The sequence below is a fragment of the Erpetoichthys calabaricus genome, chromosome 13 (genome assembly GCF_900747795.2).
Source record: "Erpetoichthys calabaricus chromosome 13, fErpCal1.3, whole genome shotgun sequence".
In the NCBI taxonomy this organism is placed as follows: domain Eukaryota; kingdom Metazoa; phylum Chordata; class Cladistia; order Polypteriformes; family Polypteridae; genus Erpetoichthys; species Erpetoichthys calabaricus.
Window position 1 is genome coordinate 135,101,648 of NC_041406.2, and position 26,110 is coordinate 135,127,757.

The 26,110-nt window shown below is 37.9% G+C and overlaps 1 protein-coding gene across 2 annotated transcripts in view; it reads right to left on the bottom strand.

Annotated features, from left to right (window-relative positions):
* Positions 1-206: 206 nt before the first annotated feature.
* Positions 207-26,110, bottom strand: part of LOC114663729 (neurocalcin-delta) — a 140,197-nt gene continuing 114,293 nt past the window's right edge. The window contains exons 4-5 of one of the 2 annotated variants that reach the window (XR_007936555.1): positions 8,824-10,792; positions 207-8,479 (exon numbers count right to left, since the gene is read on the bottom strand). Coding sequence is in view for 1 of the 2 variants with exons in the window: in XM_028817650.2 (XP_028673483.1) it covers positions 10,695-10,792 (98 nt within the window). In the remaining variant the exon portion in view is untranslated. Of the gene's footprint in view, positions 10,793-26,110 lie in introns of both variants that reach the window. The other variant, XM_028817650.2, reaches the window with a different exon arrangement.

Below are 26,110 nucleotides of genomic sequence, written 5' to 3' on the forward strand. Positions count from 1 at the left end.
CTCTGGTTACATCACAGATAATGTTTCTTGGTGCATCAGAACATGTATATTTTAACCACCTCTTTGTGACTGTATTGAAAAAATGCAGACTCGAGCTGGATGAACAGTAATATTAAGAATGTGAAGAGAAACAAAAATTTACTGAGCTGGGTTCAGAAAATGGGTTATAGAAGATATTGCATAGAAAATCAGACACAGAAGCAAGCTTTTGGAGATTTCAGGTATTGGTCTACAAGATAACAAAATACTATATTTAAAAACAACAATGTCACAAAACCAAAATACCATATACGGGCTACAAAATTTAACAACAATAAACATTTTGATCAACATTACAGTATAAATGTATACAATACTGATTTTGTCTTTTGGCACTTACAGTAACCACTAAATGCTATTTTTAATGCAATACAGACCAAGTTATTCTTTATTCTTCGTGTGTATATAAGAGATAACTAAGCTGGATAAATTTAAACATTTCCATTACATTACTTGTAAGTTAGCATTTGTTTACAAAAGCTCAAAAACAACAAAACATTAAAATTCAATAGTTATAAATACATATTTGAACATACCCCTCTAATGCAACCAATGATCTTTAGTAAGTATCCCATTCATTCCAGTGTGTTTGAAAGAGCAATGCAATTTTTCACAGTAAAAATGAAATAAAATGTAGACCAAAAGATTAAGGTTACATATTATTTATCCATTGAAAAGTAGAGATACAAAAGTCGAGTAAAATATGATTCTGTTTTCAACCTAGATTTCTATTTTTTTTTTTCAATATATGCAACAGCTTGAATAATCTTTAAAAATTGTATGAACTTATTTTCAAATTACTAATTTATTTTTCAAATTAGTGACAGGTAAGATAAGCATCATTGAAGTGACACAAATGATGAGGGGTTTAGAAAGATTCCAAATCCCAAAGCCCAACATTACATGAATTCTGAAAATATTGTGGTACCTGAAGAAACATTATATACTGTAAATTCCAATATGATGTAGTCTACTCTAAAAAAAACTATGTGATATGCCATACTGTATTTATATGATATGTCTGATTCATCATGAAAATGTACCTGACGGAGCATTCAAAACTAAGCTGCTTTCTTCAGCTAAGAAAAAAGTAGTGTTTTCATTAATTCCTTAATGTGTACAATCAATAAAAAAAAAATCTTAAAAAAAAAAAAACTAAATTTATTAGAAGCACTTTGAAAGTAATTGTACAAAATATTTTTATTTTTCCAAAAATGCAATGCTTTCATTTTCTGCTATTTTTTGACAATTGGTTGTTGAATTTAACTTTATTTAATAGTTAAAAATATTCTAGTAGGACCTTTCGAAAAAAAATTAAAAAGAACACATACAGCAAAGTGTAAGATTCACTGGCTCAATGTGCATACATGGAAAAGTTTAGGATATTTTTCTGAAAAAGGAAGTTTGGAGGGATTAATTATTACAAAACACTTTTTACACTAGACGTGTTCCTCCTGGTAAAAAAAAAAAAAAAAAAAGTATTTCAATATATGGTGAAGACTGTGACAGACAGGAAAATTACATTGAACAACCTACCAAAATGATAGTATATTTTTGAAAAATGTAATTACATGCTGAACATGCAATATAACAGACAAAATTCCAAAACATTTATTTAGTTTCAAAAACTGTCAACCTCTAGTAATTAAATTTACATGCAATGTGAAATACTGTATATACAGAATCACACTCAAAGAAGAGCTATGCTAGCAAAGAAAACAATGGACCAGCAAATAAAGTTGCCATGAAGGTAAAATCTTATTTAGAGTTCACTTCATTTCCTAAACTTTTATATAAAGGCATTCAGTTGTTGCTGTTTCTGGTGTCCATTTAGCATACCCATTACTTAGGTAACCTCTTACTCATTTAAGGGAAACTGGAAATGCATCTTTAATATGTTACAAAATATCAGTATATTAAAGTTTTATTTCCATTGAAAATCCCTTTTGGAACTGGCCAATGTACAATATACTGTGATACTGCCTAGATTTTAAATTGTATGCAATCTAACTGTACCACTAGTTGAAATGCTGCTGAGTGTAAAGTTATTTTTATTTTTTTATTCATTTTCTGTAATACCTAAACTATTTTTAATGATGAGCTGAAACATTAAAAAAATAAAATTATGGCCCAATGGCCATTGTCTATAAATTTGGGAATAGTTGAGTGCCAAATTTTGATGCTAGCTTTCATATTATATAAAAAAGTAAAATACAATCAATCAGTTCTATCTTACAGACTGTCAGTGCATGTTCAGAGGAAAAAACAATAATGAAACAAGTTAAATCACCTACTTTTTCCTATCATGGCAACTTGCATTAATTCATTTTAAATGGCCATTCAATTAAATGCATAATTGCTTGAGGCATAAAACAGGTCAGTTATTAAACAAGATCATACGAAAACAGGGCAATAATAATAATAATAATAATAATAAAGCCAGGTTTGAGTCAAATAATCAGGGAAGGAAAGTAAATGTTCAGTCTAAATAACAATATACTAGACTATTGCCTCCACATACAGTTTGCTTATTCACACCTTTTAACAAAGCAAGAAAAACCACAAGCACAAACATATACTATATATCTACTAAATATTCATTAATTTTTCCAAACCTGCTTATCACAGAAATAGTAGTTCTTAAATAATGATAATCAAAATCACCAAAGAATGTGATATAATTGAACACAACAAATTTTCAAAAAACATCTAACAGCTTCACTACCTATAAGTCATAGCAATAAAAGAAAATTCAAGTGACCACCATATTAGTCTTTATCATTCAGTATAGAAACAGACCACCTGGATCTGGGGAGTTGAGCAAAAGGAACATGCATTAAAAATCTACATTAACACATTTAAAAAAGTGATTTAGGTTGTGTTTTTTTTTGTATTTTATGTATGCATAGCGTGTCATACACTATGGTGATAAAGTAAATACTCCCTGCTTTTCATTTTTGTTCAAAAACATCAACACAGTGCAGTATGGGTGTTTCCCGTTATTATTATTATTTATATAAAGTAAATGATTTAGCAACTATTTTACTTTTAAAAATATTAGCCTTCTTTTTACTTTTAATTTTTTGTCAAAATATTGTATATTTCTCCTGAGCCCTCATTCTGAAATGATGTGGCTACTAGACACAAATTCTCTGCCTTTGAATGTATGGCTATACTTAGCTCTTACCTTATGCAAGTCATGTTTGGCCTAATTATAAGAAGCAAAAATACTTCACAGTAGTCTATATCAATATCATTTATGGGGAAATTGTGTTGTAATTCATCTTTTTGTCATTCATGCAGTTTTGAATGTGGCCACAATTTTCCTTACCTGTTAGCATTTTAAAAACATTGCACTGATAAAAGAAATTCAAAAGCATTTTCAATCTGTCAGTAAGATAAGAAACCACAATATTTAATGCATCTATAAACATCACTTGAAAAATGCTCAAAACACCTGAAATGAATAAAATAAAACAGAATATTACTGTCTGAATTAATGACTGGCTTTCTAATACCCTGCTTCCATTAATTTTCCAAGCCTTCTGACTATCTAGACTGCATTAGGAACAATGCAGGTGTCACTATTTCAAAGCATGCAGATGTAAATAAAAATCACACTTCCAACATGGGCTGATTTACATAAAGTGCATGGTTTTGCTATCTGTGAACAAAATGAGTATATGCTGTGATACTCTATGCCTGTACACTGAGACAATGCAAATTCCAGATATGGCTGCTATAGCCACTGAGCTAACCTCTTTCCAACTCTGACAGTCTGTCTCAATTACAATATAAAAATTAAAAAATGTTTTTATAAACAGAATATGATGAACTAACAAAGAAGATGTTTAATTTTACTTGAATTTGTAGCATATATCAGAGTCATCTATGGGCAACACGGACCTTTCTAATAAGCCTGATGGCAGGAAAGCATGATCAAGACATGCATAAAATATTTCAAATGTAAATAATATCAGTCAAGACCATTAACAAGGTAATACACAGACATTGTCTAGATGAGGTTTCCCTTCAAAAAAAAATATGAAGCATGGATAACAGGCCAATGAAGATCAACATTATAATGAGCTGTAAAAGATTGTGTAGAACTGATCAACATGAGTATCTCAAATCAATATAATTTGTTCTTCACGAATCAGACCTATATGAGAGGATAGCAAGATGAAAAGCATTACCTATGAAAACCCAAAGAGTCTTCTAAGGTTATGCAGAACACTGCAAAAGGTAAGAAATATTATATAACAAAAATGTTCAGTTTGATGAAGATTCAATAAAACACATCACCCAACGAACAATAAAAACATACTGCTGGAAAAATTGTATGGGTAGTGGAACAGACACTTTTACTTTACTTACCCATAATATACATTGAAGTCAGTTAATTATTTTAGCCCAACTACTTACTAAACAGAGTTAACTCAAGACACACTGGTAGGTTTGTAAAAATGAACTGCTCGATTCAGATCTTGCTACAACACCTCTAATTAATTCAAATTGTAACTTTTAATAGGTCACTATAAAACTAATTTTTGTTTCTTCTCAGCCATTCAGTTGTTAACTAGCTTTGTGCTTTGGTTCACTGTCCTGTTGTATAGCCCTATTACTTAAAGTGCAGAATTCATGGTTCCTTCAGTAATGGGAAAGGCGCTATATAAATAAAATGTATTATTATTATTATTAGTAATGGTGTTTTCTAGGGCCTGTGGCATGTTCATCATAGTTCCATTTAACTAATTTTAGATTTTGTCTAGAAAGCCATTCCATTTGACAAATATTCAAAAATAAAAGATATCAGTAAAAGGGGACAAATGCTTTTTCACAGCTATTAAATGCAGTCTGCATTTCACTATAATGGATGCCAATTAAAAGGTAGGAAGTGACATCTACTATAAAAATGGTGGTGTGATAACATACACAAAGCATTGAAGGTAAGCAGTTAAAAGCTTTTAACCCTCTCAGGAATCACTCTCAGGTTAATGTTTCCCATAAAATGTTGGAATCAAAATAGGTTCAAAACAAGATTGAAGTCATGAGTCTATAGTCAACACTGACACCAACATATCTTTCCATCCATCTTTTAACCTGCTTATCTAGTTAATGACATGTATATTAAAAATAAGAGCAGTGTATAATTCAATTAAGGCTTTATTTGGAAAAAGTAAATACAGATTATGGTAATATTTATATAGTTCATTTTAATTTTAAAAATATTCTTCAAATATTGTGAACTAATGTTAACTGAATGCAAGTGATAGTTGTTCCAATATTTACAAAGTAGAAACACTCAAGTCACTCCTGCTTTAAGAACTGACAAAACACTAATAAACTAATACACTTTGAAACTAACGGAAAGAAGGAATGAAAATATTTCTTTTAAACTGGGAGGACTGAGAAAGAAATTGGATGAAGCAAAAAATACACTTTTTATAAAAAAAAGTGAATATTATTTATTAAGAGATTACTGTATTTGTTACACTGTATGAAAAAAAAAAATCATATGTAACGGTCTATGCTTTATATGGCAAATAATCTGAGAATTTCTGTTATGGATGATAATGAAGAATCTCTAAAGACAAAGTATTATGACCACAATGCAATATTCAAAAGAACTTTGTAGTAAACCGAGCAATTTAGAAAGGGCCCTATGAGTGTTAATGGTTGCTGTAAATATTTGCAAGATATTGTGTCAATATTTTATGTATTTGGTAACAATTACATTTTTGTGGCTTGCCTCACTCCATCCGGGAATTCAGTCTTTGGTGCTGCAACCAAGAGCCAGCCACCATTTATGAACCCAGGGCCTTTGGGTTACATACAGTAGGTGCTGTTCCATCTCGGTGAGCAATAAAAGGTGATCCTTACTGTGGATAGGTCAGCTTCTAAAGCTGCAGCGGTGCGATTCCATATGTACAATGTCAGGCTGCATCTAGCTCAGTAAAAGAGACTATAAATTCAAGTGAAATTTCACATAATCTTCATCAAGCTAGAAAGCCATTCATCATTTGACAGATGCATGTTCACTTGACTCCCTTTTCCAAGCAATAAAAGTTTACAACAAAGGTACACAATACAAATTGTTTAGCTCTTCAGCTATGAGTTTAAAAAACTAAAATTTGTACGTTATAAATGCATGTAATATGTTTCAAAAGCTAAATGCCTCACGATATGTCAAGTATTAGACAACCTACGGTATATACTGGGGTGGGCAAAAGTAGGTTTATACTTGTTTGTATAAAAAAGACATGCAGGTTACGATTATTACAATAGCTTTATGAACTAAATAGTAATCATAGCTTTATTAACTCATCGTAAATAATAAAACAATAAATAAATAAATATCAATCCAAGAAAAAAACTCTGTTTCGCATACTCAGAACTGTAAAACTACTTTTGCCCGCCCCTGTATAATTAGGTACATGGGTTGCAATACAAATGCTGATTTAGCCAGGTAAATACAAAGTCAGAAGATGAAGAAAATGGCACTGTAGAGATTTTAAAAACTATTGTATATATTAGGTACTGCTGAAACAGAAATCCATAATATACTGTTTTTGTTTTTTTGGGAACATAGCTCTATAAACAAAAAGGCAACAATAGTACAAAACATATCTGTGGCCTATAGCCTGTAAATGAAAATAAACTATGAAACTGACTTTAGCTTAATTTATTTAAATATGCACTTCATTTTAAGATTTTTCTTTTCTTAATTAATTTTCCAATTCTTTCTTTGTAGTTTCATATATGCACATGCTTTTTCCTGGTTTTATCTGTTAAACGTTTGGCACAAATTATCTCCTATAGGATTTATTTAATTAATTACCTGGCAGAATTTTCAGTATGAGTGGCTTGCAAAGACTCAATGAGTTAAGCTGGGCTTGCACTTGACATAGACAAATATTTGATTTTATGAGACCATACAGTACTAATAAATGCATTTACTCGTATCAATTAAATCAAGTAATGAAATAGTATTATTAAATTATCTAATATTTGCAGTACATAGCAATACCGGTGTACATACTAGTACAGACTTTTATAAACCACATCTGTTGGATCTGACTGGTTTCTTTTTTGACATAAAGTATAAAACAAATAAGCTGCTCCTAGAGTGAGTAAAATCACGTTTTGGTGTGAAAACATAACAGTTATCATCACACATTTGCCCAGATTATAGTAATCTATACTGTAAACACACAATACATCCAGATTAAAATATGCACAAAACAGGGAGTGTTAAAGGAAAACACACAACTGTGAAGGTATGGCGATGAGGATAAGGATATAAGTGGAAAACCCATGGCTACCATCTATATCAATTCAAATAGGCCTTGTGCTATGAAGTTTAGTGAATAAAGTTAGATAGATAGATAGATAGATACTTTATTATCTATCTATCTATCTATCTATCTATCTATCTATCTATCTATCTATCTATCTAAAGAAATGTACTTAAAATGCCTTGCTTCTTTTACAAAAAATGCTTTAAACCACACTTGCCATGTGTCACGTAGTTCTCAACCTAAGTCTAGTAAACATTATTCATAGTGGTTATTTTTACAGAAAAGCAAATTCAATGAAAATGGCGATAGATAGTAGATACGAGTAGATAGATGTTAGAGGAATATTTTGGATAAAATAAATAAATGCACAAAAAATATAAATTGCAAAATATAAGCATAAATAAATGTGCCACAAATTGTTTTTTTGCTTATTTATTTATTTTGTCCACAAAATTCCTCCAAATGCATCATGAAATACAGCTTGAAATGAAACTGTCACTTTCACTTGTCAATGTTAAGACAATGGGCTCTAGCATATACTATGTTTTGATTGGTGAATCATTTAATGTAGGTCGCTCATGCCTGATTCAATGTATTAGTGCGGGAGATAGTAGTAAACTGAGATAGCACTAGAATTAATTAGTCAATGCCAATGAAATGGATTTTGCCAAAGCTATCATGTATTTCAGACAGAAAATTGAAGATTTATCAGAAGAAACTACAATGCTGGCAGCCTTTTTAGACTATGATATTGATGAAACTATTTTTGAAAACATTGAAGAACTAGAGTAACGAACTAGGCTACACTCCAGTTCAGGTGACAAAGTTACCTACCATGGACGTCGATTCTTTAACATTCCAACTGAGTCAATAGAAAACTTTCTGTTAAGCGGTTTAAAACTATGACAGAATGCAGATCTATATGGTGTATCAGAGAAGATGATCACAAGGTGAATGAGCCAGTATGAGATCTGGTGAGCTGCATCTGTACAGTTTAGACCCATTGACACTGAAAGCCCAAAGCTTTGCCAATTAATATTCAGAACTGAATATGTGACTTTTGTTTTACGAGTCTAAAGTCAGGTTCATATTCTGAACCACTTTTCAAACAACTTTACAGCTCTGATCAGTGGCAAATACTATACTTTATCTAGCATGCTGATCTGTGATATTTAGCAGGAACAGTAAAGGGCTTTAATCTTTAATGGCTATCAGACATTTAGCAGTTTTTATCATAATAAGCAGTTCGATTTAACCCTAACTGAACTGCAATTTAACTAAAGTGTGCTTCTTGTCAGAAAACTGTCACAAGTTAGATGGGAAGCAATGAGATTTAAACATTATGTGCCAAGTTTGCCAGGCAATTTGACTAGTATCATGTTTGCCATTTATCAGAGCTGTAAAGTTGTTTGATGAAGTGGCTGTAAATACACATCTGCCTTTACATTTGTAAAATAAGGGTCAAATATTAAGTTCAAAATACTAGTTGCCACTGTTTTGGGCTTTCTGTGTCAAAGTGTCTAAACTGAGACAGGTGCAGCTCAACATTTCTCACTCTGGCTCATTCGCTTTGTGGTAATGCAGACACAGTTATAAAACTGGCATTTCCGATTAAGATATACAATATGTAGTACTTACAGCAGACCACCAAACCCTATACCCTTCACCTCACTTGAACCCCATTTCATTCAGCATGATCAGTAACATACTATATATTTGTTTAACATCGTTTTAGTTGTGTGTACCTGTGAAATTGGATAGCAAAGTAATATAAGTGACTGTATTATTAGGTGTGTGGTATTTGTTACAAATCAAGCAGAGATTATGCCAGATGCTTCTGTAAAGTTCACAGCAGGTGTAAACTGATGTGTTTATACCAATGATTTACTTCAAAAGTTTGTTGTAAATATGTGTTTTGAGTAAACTAGGCTCCAGTGCGGCTTCAATGGTGTGGGACAATAATTTTATAAACATTACATGATAAGCAAAACCATAAAATAGAGACTAAATAGCTAAGACTTATCCAGTTCAGCTTCGCAAGGAGCCAGTGTCTATCAATGGGTGTAAGGTGAGAACCTACCCTGGAAGTTAAACCAGTCCACTCCTACCCTGGAAGGAAAACCAGTCCACTACAGAGCAGTCTCACTTTGGGCCAATTTAAAATAACCAGATAAACTAACAGACACATGTCACTAGGTCGTGGAAAGAACCTCAGACTGAAAAAGAGAATATGTAAATCTACACATGCAGCAGCTTTCTGTTGGATTAAATCCCAGAACACTGGGGCTATGAAGCACAAAGCACCACTACAGAAGTAACAATACAGTATGTTCGGCAAATAAAATTTTAGATCTACTTTAGGTAGGCAAGTTTGGTTGGAATGCAGTGACGTATGGTGAAATTGCGAACCTCATGGACATTGCTAGGTTAATTTTCAAACAAAGAATGTAGTGGTAGTAGTACTGCCATATATACAGAGTCCAGTACAATTCTTGCATGTTGGCTGGACATGCATGTAACACGTCCCAAGTTGCTATCAAATTGATCATCAAAAATGTATTAAAAATGTAATATTTCAACGTATAACAAACAACAAAAATATTAATTTCATGTAATGATTCATCATTTGTTCACATATGTAGATTTAATAGACAAAAAAGAGAATCACACCTGAATGTGAAAGCAATTCCTTAAATGCTGCTTTACCTCAAATAATGTTTTGACTTTGTGGCAAAAACAAACTTCCAAAAAAAAAAAAAAAAAATTCACTCTTGTTTTTAAAAATATACAGTAAACAGTTTTATTTGCACATTTGTAAGAAATGTTAGATTTGTTTAAATCATCGATGATATTTATACAGGAAACATACAAATTAAATGGACTTTATCGATATTTAAATTAGTACCTTTTTGGCTATCCATTTTAATTTTGTTCTTGCCTTGTTTTCTACTGTTTTACATTCATTTGTTTGGGAAGGATAATTAGAGAGCTGCAAAGATGACACACACTCTTGAAAAAAAAATGCTGAAACATGTTTATGACTATAAGTGTTTTGTTTTGGATTTTTCATTAATGTAAAGGAAAGATGATTCAAATCTTAACACATTAATAATGTAAAACCCATAAAATCTTTTGTTCCATGTGAGAGGATTTTTGCATTTTAAACAGCATTATGTTGTAGAGATTAGAACAACTAATGTAAAACATGTTCCAGACTGTTAAACCTTTTATACATGCCAAGAGAAAGGCACAGTAAATCATGCTGAGGAGAAATCAAAAATATTGAGAAGTCTGCAGGTAAAAGAGGAAAAAACAAAAACAAACTGATGATAATAATATATGAGATCCTGGGTTTCAAAATTGGCCAGCACTGCTGGGATCACACTGCAGGAGTCGCACTATGGAAGGGTCACTCTTGGCTCCTCGAATAAATTCTTCCAAAGACAGTTTACCTTGAACAGAAAAAAAAAATATGATTTAAAACACAATTTTAAAAGTAGGTGCTTTCTGGTATTCAATGAAAAGCATCAATGGCAATTCCACACACTAAAACACAAAGGGCTTACACACGAGAATCAACAAACCTGTAAATGATTAAAACATCTCCACATGTTCCAAAAATACACATTATCTTATTTAACATTTGACCACACACTATGAATAGAAGGTGAGTTCTTTTGTTCCTGTATCTTGTCTCATGTACATGGTTTATTATGAGGTCAGTAAACATCCTCCAATTTCTTTGTTTCAATTTCTCAACCAAACATTTCAATAATTACTTGTTAAAAAGTGATTTTTGTACATATTTTGAACTTATAAATAAAATGAGTTATTCCACACTTGCACTATTGATAAAAGAGGCAGAAAAGCAATAATGAAGTAAAAGCTAGTCAGCGAGCAAACAAAGTACAGAGAAATCTTAAAACTGAGATACTGGAGTATGCAGTATGGGCACTGTAAGAAAAGAAGTGTGAGAAGTCAGTATTGTAAACACAATAAGCAATGGTTATCATCATTACAAAGCAGTTGGCAATGTCAATAACGTTTTGCTGCTTTGATGTTTCTTCTGCCTACAGGAAGGTTGGTGGAGTGCAGAGCAGTACTGATCACCAATTGAATTAAATTTATAATAAAGTTATGAGACTTTTTAAAATGTTGCATCTAAAAATTAAGTATTTCCCTTTCTCTTTGTTCCTACTGGACTACAAGTGTTCAGCATGCTATGAGTGCTTTTCATGTTGCCAGTGACATTTTCATAACGAAAACGAGAACTAGAATTAAAAATAGTTTTTCATTTTACAAAAATGAGAATTGAAATTAAAGCAAACAGAGAAACTAAAACTAAATAAAAATAAATTGATAGCATTTTCGTTCAGTCGTGCAGAGGGGGTTGTTTGTAGGCCGCCCTGAGAGTTCAGTTACACTGCGCTGTTCACTATGCGGTGATCTTGTAACTTGGGCTACTAGTGTCACATGGCACAACTTCCGTTAAGGACCGTTGTTTGTTTGTTAAGCGCATTTGGCTCGTCGGGTGGAAGCAGTAAGCACTTGTGGTTGACGATGGTGAGTTTTGCACAGATGTTTGCGGGTAGAAAGAGAGAAAGTAACGTTTGGAAATACTTTTATTACAGCGCAGATGATAATAAAAGCAAATGTAGCGTACGAGAAGAGGAAAAGAGTCTCAGACTTTCAGTACAGGACCAGCTGGATCAGGACTTGGAAGTCCAGCACTTCTCTGGCACCAGGACTATACTGCATACAGGGACATCCGGTCTCACCTGTCATCATGAAAAGTATAAAAAATAATAATAACATAAAATAAATTTGTCCACTGGTCTGTGCTATAAATTTGTTTTCTGTATGATACCATCCATCCATTTTCCAACCCGCTGAATCCGAACACAGGGTCACGGGGGTCTGCTGAAGCCAATCCCAGCCAACACAGGGCACAAGGCAGGAACCAATCCTGGGCAGGGTACCAACCAACCGCAGCTGTATGATACCAATAATTCTAATAATTTTTATAGTCAAAATCGCTGAATTTGCGCATTTCCTGATCAAATACAGGAGAGAAACACGAGGTGCAGCAGTGACGAACCTCATCTCACGTTGGACTGAGCTGTCCCTCACACACTGGGTTGATGCCTGCTATTGGTGTGTGCCTGTTGCTGTCTCTCTGTATGTCGCCAATATAATGTTTGTAGACACTTTTATTATACACCCTGACTTTCCACAGTCTGGCTAATATCGTTAATGAATGTGTATGACATTAGTCTTCTTGATCAGACATAAAACCGTACTAAAAAGGCACAAGGTAAAGCAGACAGTACCGTGCTGGCCTGAAGGGGGCAGATGTGAACCCAAAAGGTGCTTGATGCTGCTGTTCTTTCAGAGGCGCCAATAACTTAGCGATATCAGAAAGTCAAGTGCACTGTTGCAGTCCGTTTATTTTTATATTTTCTTCCGACTGACTGCCAAAATGGATGATTAAGACTTTTAAAACTAAAGGAAAATAAGAAGGACTGGTACAAGAAACTGACAGAGATTTTCGTGGAGAAGGATAGGCACATGGACTTCATTTACAAATAAAGGTAAGACCATAAATGGTTTTCAATTTTATAAAAAATGAGATCAGACTAAGAAAAAAAACAATCCAATACAGTAATCCCTCCTCCATCGCGGGGGTTGCGTTCCAGAGCCACCCGCGAAATAAGAAAATCCGCAAAGTAGAAACCATGTGTTCATGTGGTTATTTTTATATATTTTAAGGCCTTATAAACTCTCCCACACTATTATAAACATTTCACGCACAATTACACAGCATAAACCCTTTGTATTCTCTTAGATATTAGGTAAGATTCGTTTAAATTATGTATGTAAACACAGTTTATATACAGTAAAACCTAAATATTATTCTAAAGATATCGAGCGTCTCCGATATCACATATGTTACAGCCATTACGACAGACAGGCCACCATCAATAAATACGTACAATGCAAGAAAAATTGTATACAATAAAATGTGTGTACAGTGACACTAAACTATGTACATGTAATAAGTACTGTACGTAAATAATTAATTATGGTTACTCACCAACAATGACACGACGACTTGTCCAATAACGATGAGTTTAATTTTACTGCACAACAAAGGATAGCGTTACAGCTCTTCTAAAGGAGCCTCTTCAGGCGACTGTTTAGCACCGCTGTTGTTCTTCTTCCATCACTCTTCAATCCAAATCCCTAAAGCAGATTCCATCCAGACTACTGCCTTACAACGTCCACTTGCAACTCATTGTGCGCCCTGGTTAAAAGACACTGCGGCCGTAGATCTTATATGCTTTTCCTCCTTTTTAAATAAAAAGAATCGTGGACTCATTTATGCTGTAATGGTGTCCTGCAGCGGTGTAGCTGTTTCCTTCCTTCAACATATCCAAAACTTTTACCTTTTCTGCAATCATTTGCATCTTCTGTTGGCGCTTATAAACTCTCCCACACTATTATAAACAGGCTATTATTTCTACTCTAAAACTCCACTTCACTCCCAGATAATCAATCAAGGCATGAGCTGGGAAAAGCTCGTTTACGTTCTAAGTCGTTGGGGGGATGGAATAGCCGGCTGTTTGTAGCTTGTCTTTATCAGTACATTTAGATGACAAAAGACGCTGGCGGAGAGGTGAGAACGGTTTTAAGAAGCGATTTAAGGTGGGCCGGATCTACGAGTTTTTTCGTAGGCTCTGGTAATTCTAGTGTTAAGGGTAAATTTCGCACAAACATTAGGGAGTTTTTCTTTACAGAAAGAACGATAGACACTTAGAATAAGCTACTAAGTAGTGTTGCAGACAGTAAGACTTTAGGGACTTTCAAAACTCGACTTGATTTTTTTGGAAGAAGTAAGTGGATAGGACTGGCGAGCTTTGTTGGGCTGAATGGCCTGTTCTCATCTAGAGTGTTCTAATGTTCAATTCCTCTGCCCTAAGAACATCTATCTGTGGTATCTGTAATACGTCCAGAAATGCCTTAAATTGTGTCTTGTCTTCTTTAATCTTAGTAGACTATAAGGATTTATAGTAGTCTCTAAATGTGTGCATTATATTTTTATGGTCAATGATTTTGTCTCCGTTTGTGCTGGTGATTGCTGGAATTGCATTGTGAACTTCTTGCTTGTGGATTTGTTGAGCTAAGATCTTATTAGCTTTCTCTCCATGTTCATAATAATAATGTCTTGATTAGTGCTGGGCGGTATGACCAAAATTCTACATTACGGTATTTTTCAAAATTATACCGGTTTCACAGTATTCAATGGTATTTTTTTCCCATGCATGAGTTGGTGTTAACCACATTTTCCACTGCAATTACTGCAGTAGACTGGGTAAGAATAACACTATCATGAGAATTGTACATTGTACAAAAAAACATTTTAATATGCACACAAGTATTAATACAGGTTTGCATGGCCCCATAAATTGATAGTTGTCAAGGGGGTGGCACCAATAATGAGAAGGAATCACATTGTATGACAGTTCCTCCACAAAAACCCGACCTATACCTCTGTGATGTGGGGGTGTAATGTCAAGTAGGGGATAGCTCTTTGAGGCTATGCCATCAGTGCAGAAGGCCTCGGCTAAAGTACCACTTAAGGTGTTACGTGAGGTGGACAGGCTCAAAGAGAACCCTGAAAATGGCGGCTAACACAGGCAACTGTGAAGTAAATGCAGGCAGCTTTGACAGAATACATGGTCAGAAGGGCGATTCGGCACGTCAACTCGACTGCAGTTTTGGTCAGCCTGCTGCGGGCACACTTATTAGACTACACGTCCAATCTTCATGCCTGTGGACATTGGTTCGTGTGCCAAGAGAGTGGGATTTGTTGCACAAGCATCTCTCACTATAATCCACTCCAAGTGAAGGTATATTATTGGTGGTGTGGTGCGTCTTTTCCAAGTCCTGCGGCGATGGGAGAGTGGCACAGGTGGAGGATACCACTGGGAGTGTCTAGTTGCAAACCTGCACGTAGACGGCTCAAGTGTGATGGTCGCTCGTTGTAGACCTGGAACTACTGCAACATCCGTGTCCTGCTTGAGTGGCTGAACAGCCCTATTTAGGGATAGCACTGCTCTCTTGGAGAAGAAGGCAAGGATAGAAAACATTCCTCAAACAAATGCTAGTTCAAACTCCTCCTACTGGTAGACCGCGACCAGTTGGATATCCAGTTTGCGGTCGAAACCTGAGCAAGAGTAAGAATAATCGGCAAGAGCGGCAAACATAGGAAAAACATCCCCACCCATAATAACAACAGCGCAAGTGAGCAGAGAGCTGAGGAGACTTCGTGCCAGCAAAGCAGCGGGTCCAGATGGAGTATCGCCACGACTGCTGAAGGTCTGTGCATCGGAGCTGGGGGGTCCTCTACAGCGCATCTTCAACCTGAGCCTGGAACAGGGGAGAGTCCCGAGGCTTTGGAAAACATCTTGTATCACCCCAGTCCCAAAGGTATCACGTCCTAGTGAGCTGAATGACTTTCGGCCTGTTGCTCTGACATCACATGTGATGAAGACCATGGAGAGGCTGCTGCTTCACCACCTTAGGCCACAGGTTCAACACGCCCTTGACCCTCTGCAGTTTACATATCAGGAGAAGGTGGGAGCGGAAGATGCCATCATCTATATGCTACACCGATCCCTCTCTCACTTGGACAGAGGCAGTGGTGCTGTAAGAATTATGTTTCTAGACTTCTCTAGCGCCTTCAACACAATCCAACCTCTGCTCCTTAGGGACAAGCTGACAGAGATGGGATTAGATTCATACCTAGTGGCATGGATCGTGGACTATCTTAAAGACAGACCTCAGTATGTGCATCTTGGGAACTGCATGTCTGACATTGTGGTCAGCAACACAGGAGCGCCACAAGGGACTGTACTTTCTCCGGTCCTGTTCAGCCTATATACATCGGACTTCCAATACAACTCGGAGTCCTGCCATGTGCAAAAGTTCGCTGATGACACTGCTATCGTGGGCTGTATCAGGAATGGGCTGGAGGAGGAGTATAGGGACCTAATCAATGACTTTGTTAAATGGTGCGACTCAAACCACCTACACCTGAACACCAGCAAAACCAAGGAGCTGGTGGTGGATTTTAGGAGGCCCAGACCCCTCATAGACCCAGTGATCATCAAAGGTGACTGTGTGCAGATGGTGCAGACCTATAAATATCTGGGAGTGCAGCAGGATGATAAATTAGACTGGACTGCCAATACTGATGCGCTGTGCAAGAAAGGACAAAGCCGGTTATACTTCCTTAGAAGGCTGGCTTCCTTCAACATCAGCAATAAGATGCTGCAGATGTTCTATCAAACAGTTGTGGCGAGCGCCCTCTTCTACGCAGTGGTGTGCTGGGGAGGCAGCATTAAGAGGAAAGACGCCTCACGCCTGGACAAACTGGTGAGGAAGGCAGGCTCTATTGTTGGCATGGAGCTGGACAGTTTAACATCTGTGGCAGAGCGAAGGGCGCTCAGCAGGCTCCTATCAATTATGGAGAATCCACTGCATCCACTAAATAATGTCATCTCCAGACAGAAGAGCAGCTTCAGCGACAGACTGCTGTCACTGTTCTGCTCCACAGACAGATTGAGGAGATCGTTCCTCCCCCAAACTATGCGACTCTTTAATTCCACCAGGGGGGGTAAACGTTAATATTTAACATTATACATAGTTATTGTCTGTTTTTTTCACCTGTATTATTATCATTCTTTAATTTAATATTATTTATTGTATCAGTATGCTGCTGCTGAAGAATGTGAATTTCCCATTGGGATTATCTATCTATCTATCTATCTATCTATCTATCTATCTATCTATCTATCTATCTATCTATCTATCTATCTAAACACTTCATTTGGCCACATGGAATGTCCGTACCCTTCTCGACAGCACAGATAGTCATGAGCAAAGGACAGCAATAATTGCCAGAGAGCTATCTCGATACAATGTTGATATTGATACACTCTGTGAAACACGTATTTCTGGTTACTCACAGTTCACAAAAGCTGGAGGTGGATATACCTTTTACTGCATTGGTCAACCATAAGGCATAGCTAGACAGGGTGGAGTTGGTTTTGCCATTAAACAGTCCATAGCTACGAAGCTGTCTGCTTCACCAGTTGACATCTCAACTCACCTGATGTCCATGACAATCGATCTGCCTCAAGGGGGGGAAGCCACATTGCTGTCCATTAATGCACCAACAATGACAGCAATTAATGAAGACAAGGAAGTATTCTACACAGAGCTGACTAAAACCATTTCTTCTGTCCCATTTAAGAACAAGCTGTTTGTGCTTGGAGACGGCAATGCACGTGTAGGCTGTGACTACTTGAGCGCCATGGTGTTGGTAACGAGAACTCAAACGGCACCCTGTTACTGGAGTTGTGTGCCAAACATGAACTGGTGGTTACGAACACAGTCTCCCAGCAAGCAAACAAGCATAAAACATGGATGCACCCTTGCTCGAAACACTGGCACATGCTTGATTATGTATTAGTAAGGAATCGTGATGCCAGAGAAGTTTGTTTGACACAGGTCATGCGTAGTACATCATGCTGGTCAGACCATAGACTAGTATGTTGTTCCGTCTTGTTGTCGATCCGCCTACCACGCAGACAGCGTTGTGTAACAGCAGTGAGGAAATTAAACATGGCTTCACTTAAGAACCCAGAAACACAGCTGATGCTACAATTAGAACTTGCGTCCAAGTTGGCTGACACTGGTAAAGGCTGTGGTGACTAGGACCAGTTTAAGAACACAGTGTATAGCTGTGCTGCAGACGTGGTTGGTTCCCATAAAACGGGCAACAAAGACTGGTTTGATGAACAGAATTCTGAAGCCCATGTGCTGTTAAGATAGAATGCATGCCACACATCTACTCTGGATCAACAACAAACATTGCACTGACAAAAGATAGGCATATGCTGCTGCAAGAAAAGAGGCCCAAGCCCAGCTTCGTGTAATGAAGGAACGGTAGTGGGCAGCTAAAGCTATGGAACTTCAAGTGACAGCAAATCGTCATGACATGAAGGCATTTTACGACGGCCTGAAAGCTATGTATAGACCACGAGACTCTGGCAGTGAACCTGTGCGATCCAAAGATGGCAGTTCACTGATCACAAATCGGAACAAGACCTTGGAACGTTGGGCCGAACACTTTCAAGCAGTATTAAACCAAAAATCCTCGTTTGTTGACAGTATGCTAGCTGAAATACCACAGTGGCAGATACCTGACAACCTTGGTATACCCCCATCTGAGCATGAAGTCTTACATGCCGTCAAATGCATGGCGTCTGGAAAAGCGCCAGTAGACGGTCTCATTGAAAAAGTGTTTCAAGTATGGGGGCCTCCAGCTAGCACGCAAACTAACACAACTGTTTGTGCAGATCTGGGGACAGCAGACAGTACCACAAGAATGCACAGATAGTTCACATATTCAAACGTAAAGGGGATCGCTCAGTATGTGATGATCATCGAGGCATAGCCCTATTATCTTTCCCTGGCAAAATACTTGCACGCGTGATCATGAACAGATTATACATGCACGTGTCCAAAAATGGCATACTGCCTGAGAGTCAGTGTGGCTTCCATCCTGGGTGTCAAGGACATATTTGCAGCAAGACAGCTTCAGGAGAAGTGTCCCAAACAAAAGAAAGATCTGATGGCTGTGTTTATTGATCTTACCAAAGCCTTTGATTCTGTACATAGAAAAGGACTTTGGCTCATTCTGCATAAAATTGGCTGTCCCACAAATCTGGTGAATATTGTCTCTTCATTCCATGATCGCATGAAAGCTTGCGTCACTGAAGATGGCAAAATGTCACCGGAATTTAAGGTCTCCAATGGCACGAAGCAGGGCTGCGTGCTTGCCCCACTCCTGTTCAGCATCTTCTTCTCATTTATGCTGTACATAGCTTTCAAAGATTGCAACATTGGTATTCCAGTTCATTTCAGAACAGACAGTGACATCTTTAATCTTAGCCGCTTACAGGCCAAATCCAAAGTCCATAATGCTATCATACGTGACCTCCTATTTGTCGATGATTGTGCTCTCGTGGCTCATTCTCTAGATGATCTACAGGGCTTGATGAATCGCTTTGCCAGTGCAGCCAAACGTTTTGGTCTCACTGTCAAGTCTCAAGAAGACAGAAGTCATGATTTCAGGCATCTTCCAGTACAGTAATCCCTCCTCCATCGCGGGGGTTGCGTTCCAGAGCCACCCGCGAAATAAGAAAATCCGCGAAGTAGAAACCATATGTTTATATGGTTATTTTTATATTGTCATGCTTGGGTCACAGATTTGCACAGAAACACAGGAGGTTGTAGAGAGACAGGAACGTTATTCAAACACTGCAAACAAACATTTGTCTCTTTTTCAAAAGTTTAAACTGTGCTCCATGACAAGACAGAGATGACAGTTCTGTCTCACAATTAAAAGAATGCAAACATATCTTCCTCTTCAAAGGAGTCAGGAGCAGAGACTGTCATAAAGGCAGAGGAAAATCAATAGGGCTGTTTGGCTTTTAAGTATGCGAAGCACCGCGGCACAAAGCTGTTGAAGGCGGCAGCTCACACCCCCTCCGTCAAGAGCACAGAAAGAGAGAGAGAGAGACAGAGAAAAACAAGCAAGCAAAAATCAATTCGTGCCCTTCGAGCTTTTAAGTATGCGAAGCACGGTGCAGCATGTCGTTTCAGGAAGCAGCTGCACAAAAGATAGCAACGTGAAGATAATCTTTCAGCATTTTTAGACTAGCGTCTGTATCGTCTAGGTGTGGGAACAGCCCCCCTGCTCAATCCCCCTACGTCAGGATCAGAGAAAGTCAGCGCAAGAGAAAGAGAAATGTAAGCTGGGTAGCTTCTCAGCCATCTGCCAATAGCGTCCCTTGTATGAAATCAATTGGGCAAACCAACTGAGGAAGCATGTACCAGAAATTAAAAGACCCATTGTCCGCAGAAACCCGCGAAGCAGCGAAAAATCCGCGATATATATTTAAATATGCTTACATATAAAATCCGCGATGGAGTGAAGCCGCGAAAGGCGAAGCGCGATATATCGAGGGATTACTGTAGTCACTTCCAACAACAAGTAGTGACTGTTGATGGGACAGCATTTGTATATGTAGACAAGTTTACTTACCTAGGCAGTGTCCTGAGCAGTTCTGCATGCACTGACCACAATATTTCTGCAAGACTTGCCAAAGCCCGCGCATCTTTTGGTAAACTTCAGAATCGCCTCGGGAATGAACATGGAGTTACACTGTCCACAAAACTGGCAGTAAATAATGCCATTGTCCTAACAATTTTATTGTAAGTATGTGAAATGTGGACACTGTATCACCGCAATCTGAAGAAGCTAGACCAGTTCCATCTACGCTGTCTCCGCAGAATCAATTATGTGAAGTGGCAAGACATGGTCCCAAATACAGAGGTGCTGCGTAAAAGTGGTATGCATGGCATCGAGGCAGTCATCAAAGCTGCACAGCTGCGGTGGGCAGGACATGTGGTGCACATGGAAGATACTCAGATCCCAAAACAAATCTTCTTTGGACAGTTGTCATATGGCCATCGCTCAGTCGGCATCCTTTACTCCGATATAAGGACACTCTCAAAGCCAACCTGAAGACGTATGGTCTGACATTATAATTTTATCAACTCACTCTGAACCGGTCCACCTGGCGACAAATCTGTCATGAAGGTGTCTAGCACTTTGAGATGAGCAGACTTGCACAGCTGGAAGTAAGGAGGATGCAAAGGAAAGAAGCAGCAAGACAGCTAGCCAGTGGTGTTTTTACCTGTGACATCTGCAGCAAAACCTGCAAATCCCGAATTGGCCTACCCTCCCACAAAACTACACACAGATGACTTGATCCGTCGTGACGATGGCTCAGTTCATGCATGACAGTTACAGTCAAAATATAGAACCTTTTTATTGAACATATTTTGCTAACAATTTAAACTATAATTTTGACAACATATTTTCAACCATCCAAAGAGGCATTTAGACTTAGTAAAATATCCAGAGATGCTTGTCAAAAGTTGTATTGCACTGAAGCTATCTTAGAAAAGGAATAGTCAATATTTTTTGTAAACCAACTACACTTTCTGTTAATGTTAACAATCTCTGTCCACTGACACGTTAAAGTGACTTTTAAACAACTTTACCATCATTAAACTGCATAATATTTAAACTAAAAAATAGTAACAATAAAATAAGTAATAGTGCAACTTACTATTACTTCAAGGCTTCAAAGCCCAGGTACATTACACATTATTCACCAAATACAAATAAAATAAAACAAGAGCAACTTGGTGATGACATCTTTACCAACAGATCCATCATATTGCAAATTGCATTAATATGGACCTTGCTTCAAGCTGAGCTATATACATAAATAATAAAACTGCAACTTGCATTTATAATGCTATTTGTGGTATAGCAGGTCCACGGCTTCAAAAAAAATATAGCCAGTTTTTAAATCCAGTTCACCGTGTCCATCTCCATGGGTGCGATTGTATGACCGCGGGGAGTTTAAGAGGTAATTGGGGCAAGTCACACCTGCACGTGGGGGTGCGATCGTTCTCAATTTCTTCATCGGCTTCCTAAGGCGTGTGATTAAGGTGCTGCGTCCACGGAAACGTATATTTATGGGCCAGCAGGATAGGGGGAAGGAAAAAAGAAAAGACAGAATAGAAGGAGGTTAAAGAAGGGAAAAGGCAGTCATGGGAGACGAACCAGATACCAGGAAGGAGAAGGCAGCACGAGCTGGGGCTCCGTGAGGGTGCGTAGGCTGAGGCGCTCTAGGGGCTTGTTCGCCCCACTGACCAAGCGTGTAGAGTGGGGCAAGCGAGATGTAAGGCAATAATAATAATTAATTTTATTTATAAGGCAGTGCACATTAGAAGTAAATCTCAAAGTGCTACATAAAAATATTTAACAAAGACAAAACAAGATAAAAACAGAGATAAAACAACAATAAATAGTGGCATTCTTGTTAACATGCATTCCTAAATAAAAAAAAACAAAAAGTCTTTAGCCGATATATAAAACAGCCCACAATCTGCTGTGTTCTCAAGTTCTCTGGTAGGGCATTCCAGAGCCATGGAGCAGCGACTGCAAAGGCCTCCCAATGGATCCGAGAAGCGACTGAGTGAGCGTGAAGGAAGACGTGAGGTGTGCCGACCTCGGATGGTCTGGCTGCGCAGTGCGGCAGCAGCCAAGCTGGGGGTTGGCAGAAAGGAGTTTGTGCTGCAGAGGCTCTGCTGGCAACACCAGTGATGGTTAAGCCAGGGAGACAAAAGGTGGTGGGCTGCGATCGGGTGAGGAGAGAGACTGCATTTTAACATCTATTTTAACAAATTTATTTATTATGGATTTTATCCCCACGTTTCACTGGTTTTATGTACAGTGGTGCCTCACACAACGAACTTAATTCGTTCCAGGAGCAAGTTTGTTATGCGAAAAGTTCGTTATGTGAAACGCGTTTTCCCATAACAATACATGTTAAAAAAAATAATTCGTTCTGTAGCATAAAATATGCTAAGATGACATAAAAAAAGATAAATTTTTTGTTATTATTTTTATTTAGATACATCTAAAAACATAATTTTTTTTTAAAAAAACACATTTTTTTAATTTTAAGACAGACTAAGTAGAGTCTACCGAATCTTGCACATCATCCATTTTCTGCTTTTTGGCCGATGGTTTCATGAAAAACCTGTCCAAAGTCGTTTGTTTTTCTCTTTTCTTCAACATCTGCCGGAAATAACGGACAAGAGTATCGGAGTAAAGATCGTTGATCCTGTTTGCTTCAGCTGAATCCGGATAGTGGGCATTGGTAAACTCCTGAACTGCTTTCCATTTGACCAGGATGTTCTTGATGTCAGCAGTTGGGATTGGTTGATTGTTTGATTGTTGCTCCTCGTTATCAGATGACGCTTCCCTTTGAGCATTGTCCTGTTGCTGGACCAGAAGTGCTTGGAGCTCTTCAGTTGTCAGCTCTTCTTCGTGTTCCTCAATAAGCTCCTCTACATCCTCTTCCTCTACCTCTAATTCCAACCTTTGGGCCACTGTGATGATGTCCTTCACCACTTCTGTGTCATCAACTACTGCTTCTTCCTGGGTCCACGAAGGCACAAGCATCTTCCAAGCAGAAATGAGGGTCCTTTGTGACACTTCTTCCCAGGCCTTCTGTATAAGTCGTATTGCCATAAGGACATCAAATTTCTCCTTCCAAAACTTTCGGACAGTCATATTGTCTCCACCAAACTCGCATTCTTCAAACACCTTATTAAAGAGGGCTCTAGTGTAGAGTTTTTTAAAGTTCGCAATAACTTGCTGATCCATTGGCTGAAGAATGGATGTGGTGTTTGGTGGCAAATACTGCACCTTGATAAAAGGATAATTTTCCTGCAATATTTCCTCTAGGTCTTTTGAGTGAGAAGGGGCATTGTCAAGTATCAGAAGGGCTTTGAGCGGCAGTTCTTTTTCCAGCAAGAATTTCTTCACGGCAGGAGCAAAGGTTTCCAGAATCCATTCGTTGAAGATAACTTGGGTCACCCAGGCTTTTTGATGGGACTTCCAATGGACGGGCAGTTTGGACTTAATAACGTTATTTTTCTTGAAAATTCTGGGATTTTCAGAGTGATAAACCAATAGAGGTTTGATCTTGAGGTCTCCGCTGGCATTAGACGAAAACATAAGGGTAAGTCTGTCCTTCATGGCTTTGTGTCCTGGCAATTTCTTCTCCTCTTTTGTAATGAAGGTTCTGCTCGGCATTCTTTTCCAGAAAAGACCCGTTTCATCGGCATTGAACACTTGTTGTGGGCAGTATCCTTCATCCTTAATACATTTTTGAAAGTTAATAGAGAACTTTTCTGCTTCTTTCTTGTCAGCACTGCCAGCCTCACCATGCATAGTAACGCTGTGGATTCCACACCTTTTCTTAAATCTAAAAAACCACCCCCTGCTGGCTTTGAATTCTTCTTCATTATCTTGATTGCTGCTACTTCCACGGACGTTTTTCTTTAGATCGTCATAAATTCTCTTGGCTTTGTGACAGATAATATCTTGGGTTGTTACGTCACCTTTCACCTGCCTGTCCTTAATCCAAATCGCTAATAGCCTCTCCATTTCCTCGTGGATTGAAGACCTATGTTTTTCATGAAATAGTTTTGATACTCCTTTGGCTACTTTGGCTGATTTGATTGCATCCTTATTTGTCAAAATGGTGGTCTTGCTGAGGCCAAACTCTTTGACGAGGTCACACTGTTTTACCCCACATTCACTCCTTCTAATTATTTCCTGTTTCATTTCAACAGAAATCACCTTCCTGCTTTTTTTAGAAGCCATGATATAAAAAAAATATTGAGTTTAACTTAAAAGGACGACTGCCGTGATACGTGCGTGATTTAATTCGTAATGAAGAAAGATTGCCGCGATACGTGCTTAAGTTAAGCGCAGTGACTAACGACTGCCTGCAGTGCCTGCGCGGAAGGATGCAATACATCGGCAGCGATCGTGGAAGCTCGGGCGAAGCAGTCGTGGAAGCTCGGGCAAAGCGGTCGTGGAAGCTCGGGCGACTTCGTTGTGTGAAACGAAGTTCGTTGTATGAATCATGAAATGAAGTTCGTTGTGTGCAGCGTTCGCTGTGCGAGGCGTTCTTTATGCGAGGCACCACTGTATTTGCTATTTATTCTGTATTTAACACTGCACAATGGACACTTGGTTTTACTTTTGACTGTTTTTAATAAAAGTACTTGAGCACTTTCCACCATCCCCTGGCTTCAATGAGATTTGTCAGCTCATCTCGGTCATAACTATCGACGGTGTTGATTCAACAGACTCCCATGTGGGAAGAGGGAGTCTGTAGGGGACTGATATCATCACAGTATTACACAGTACCCAGGTACATTACACAGTATTCAAGTTTTGGGGGGGTTGGGAAGTGCTATTTGGCTTGCAGTATTATCCAATGCTATAGAAACAGCAGTCAAACATTTTAAAATAATAATGGGCCACACTCGACCTTTTAAAACCAAAGTATCTCCAGACAACAGACATGACTGCCTTTTTCTGCAAAAGTTCTTCTGTGTCATCATGTTCAACTTTATCGTCTGCTACAGCTTCAGTTTCAGAATGTTCTCTGTCCATTTTCACCACGCAATACCTCCACTAACGCATGTACTCCGTTGCATGCGTGTTTAGCGGTGTAGCAGTGAAAAAGGTCCCGCCTGAAACAGTTTTTCCTGCTGCGCCACGTTCTGAACGTTGTTTAGGCTATTTAAACCGGTGTTGCGGTGTAAAAAAAATCCATATCATAACAAAAATAAAAAACAGTTTTCGGTATGAACCGGTATACCTCCCAGCACTAGTCTTGATTTAAGTATGAGTTGCTCAGTTTCTATAGTTGTTAAGAGGTTGAGCTCTGAATGCAGAGCCTGCCTTTCCCTATGAAGCATCTCACTTGGACACCTGGTATGTACTTGACCTATTCTAGTAATTTCATTGATTAACTCTAATACATTCTTGGCTTCAATTTATTTTTCTGGGAAAGATAGGAGATAATCTGACCTCTTAAGAAGGCCTTCAATGATTCCCAGATTGTTCCTACAGAAACCTCTGAGGGTGTATTTGTCTCTAAAAAAAATGATTTGCTTGGATATAAATTCTGTACAGTTCTCGTCTGCTAATAAAAGTGGATTAAGATGCAATCTGCGAAATGAGTATGTGG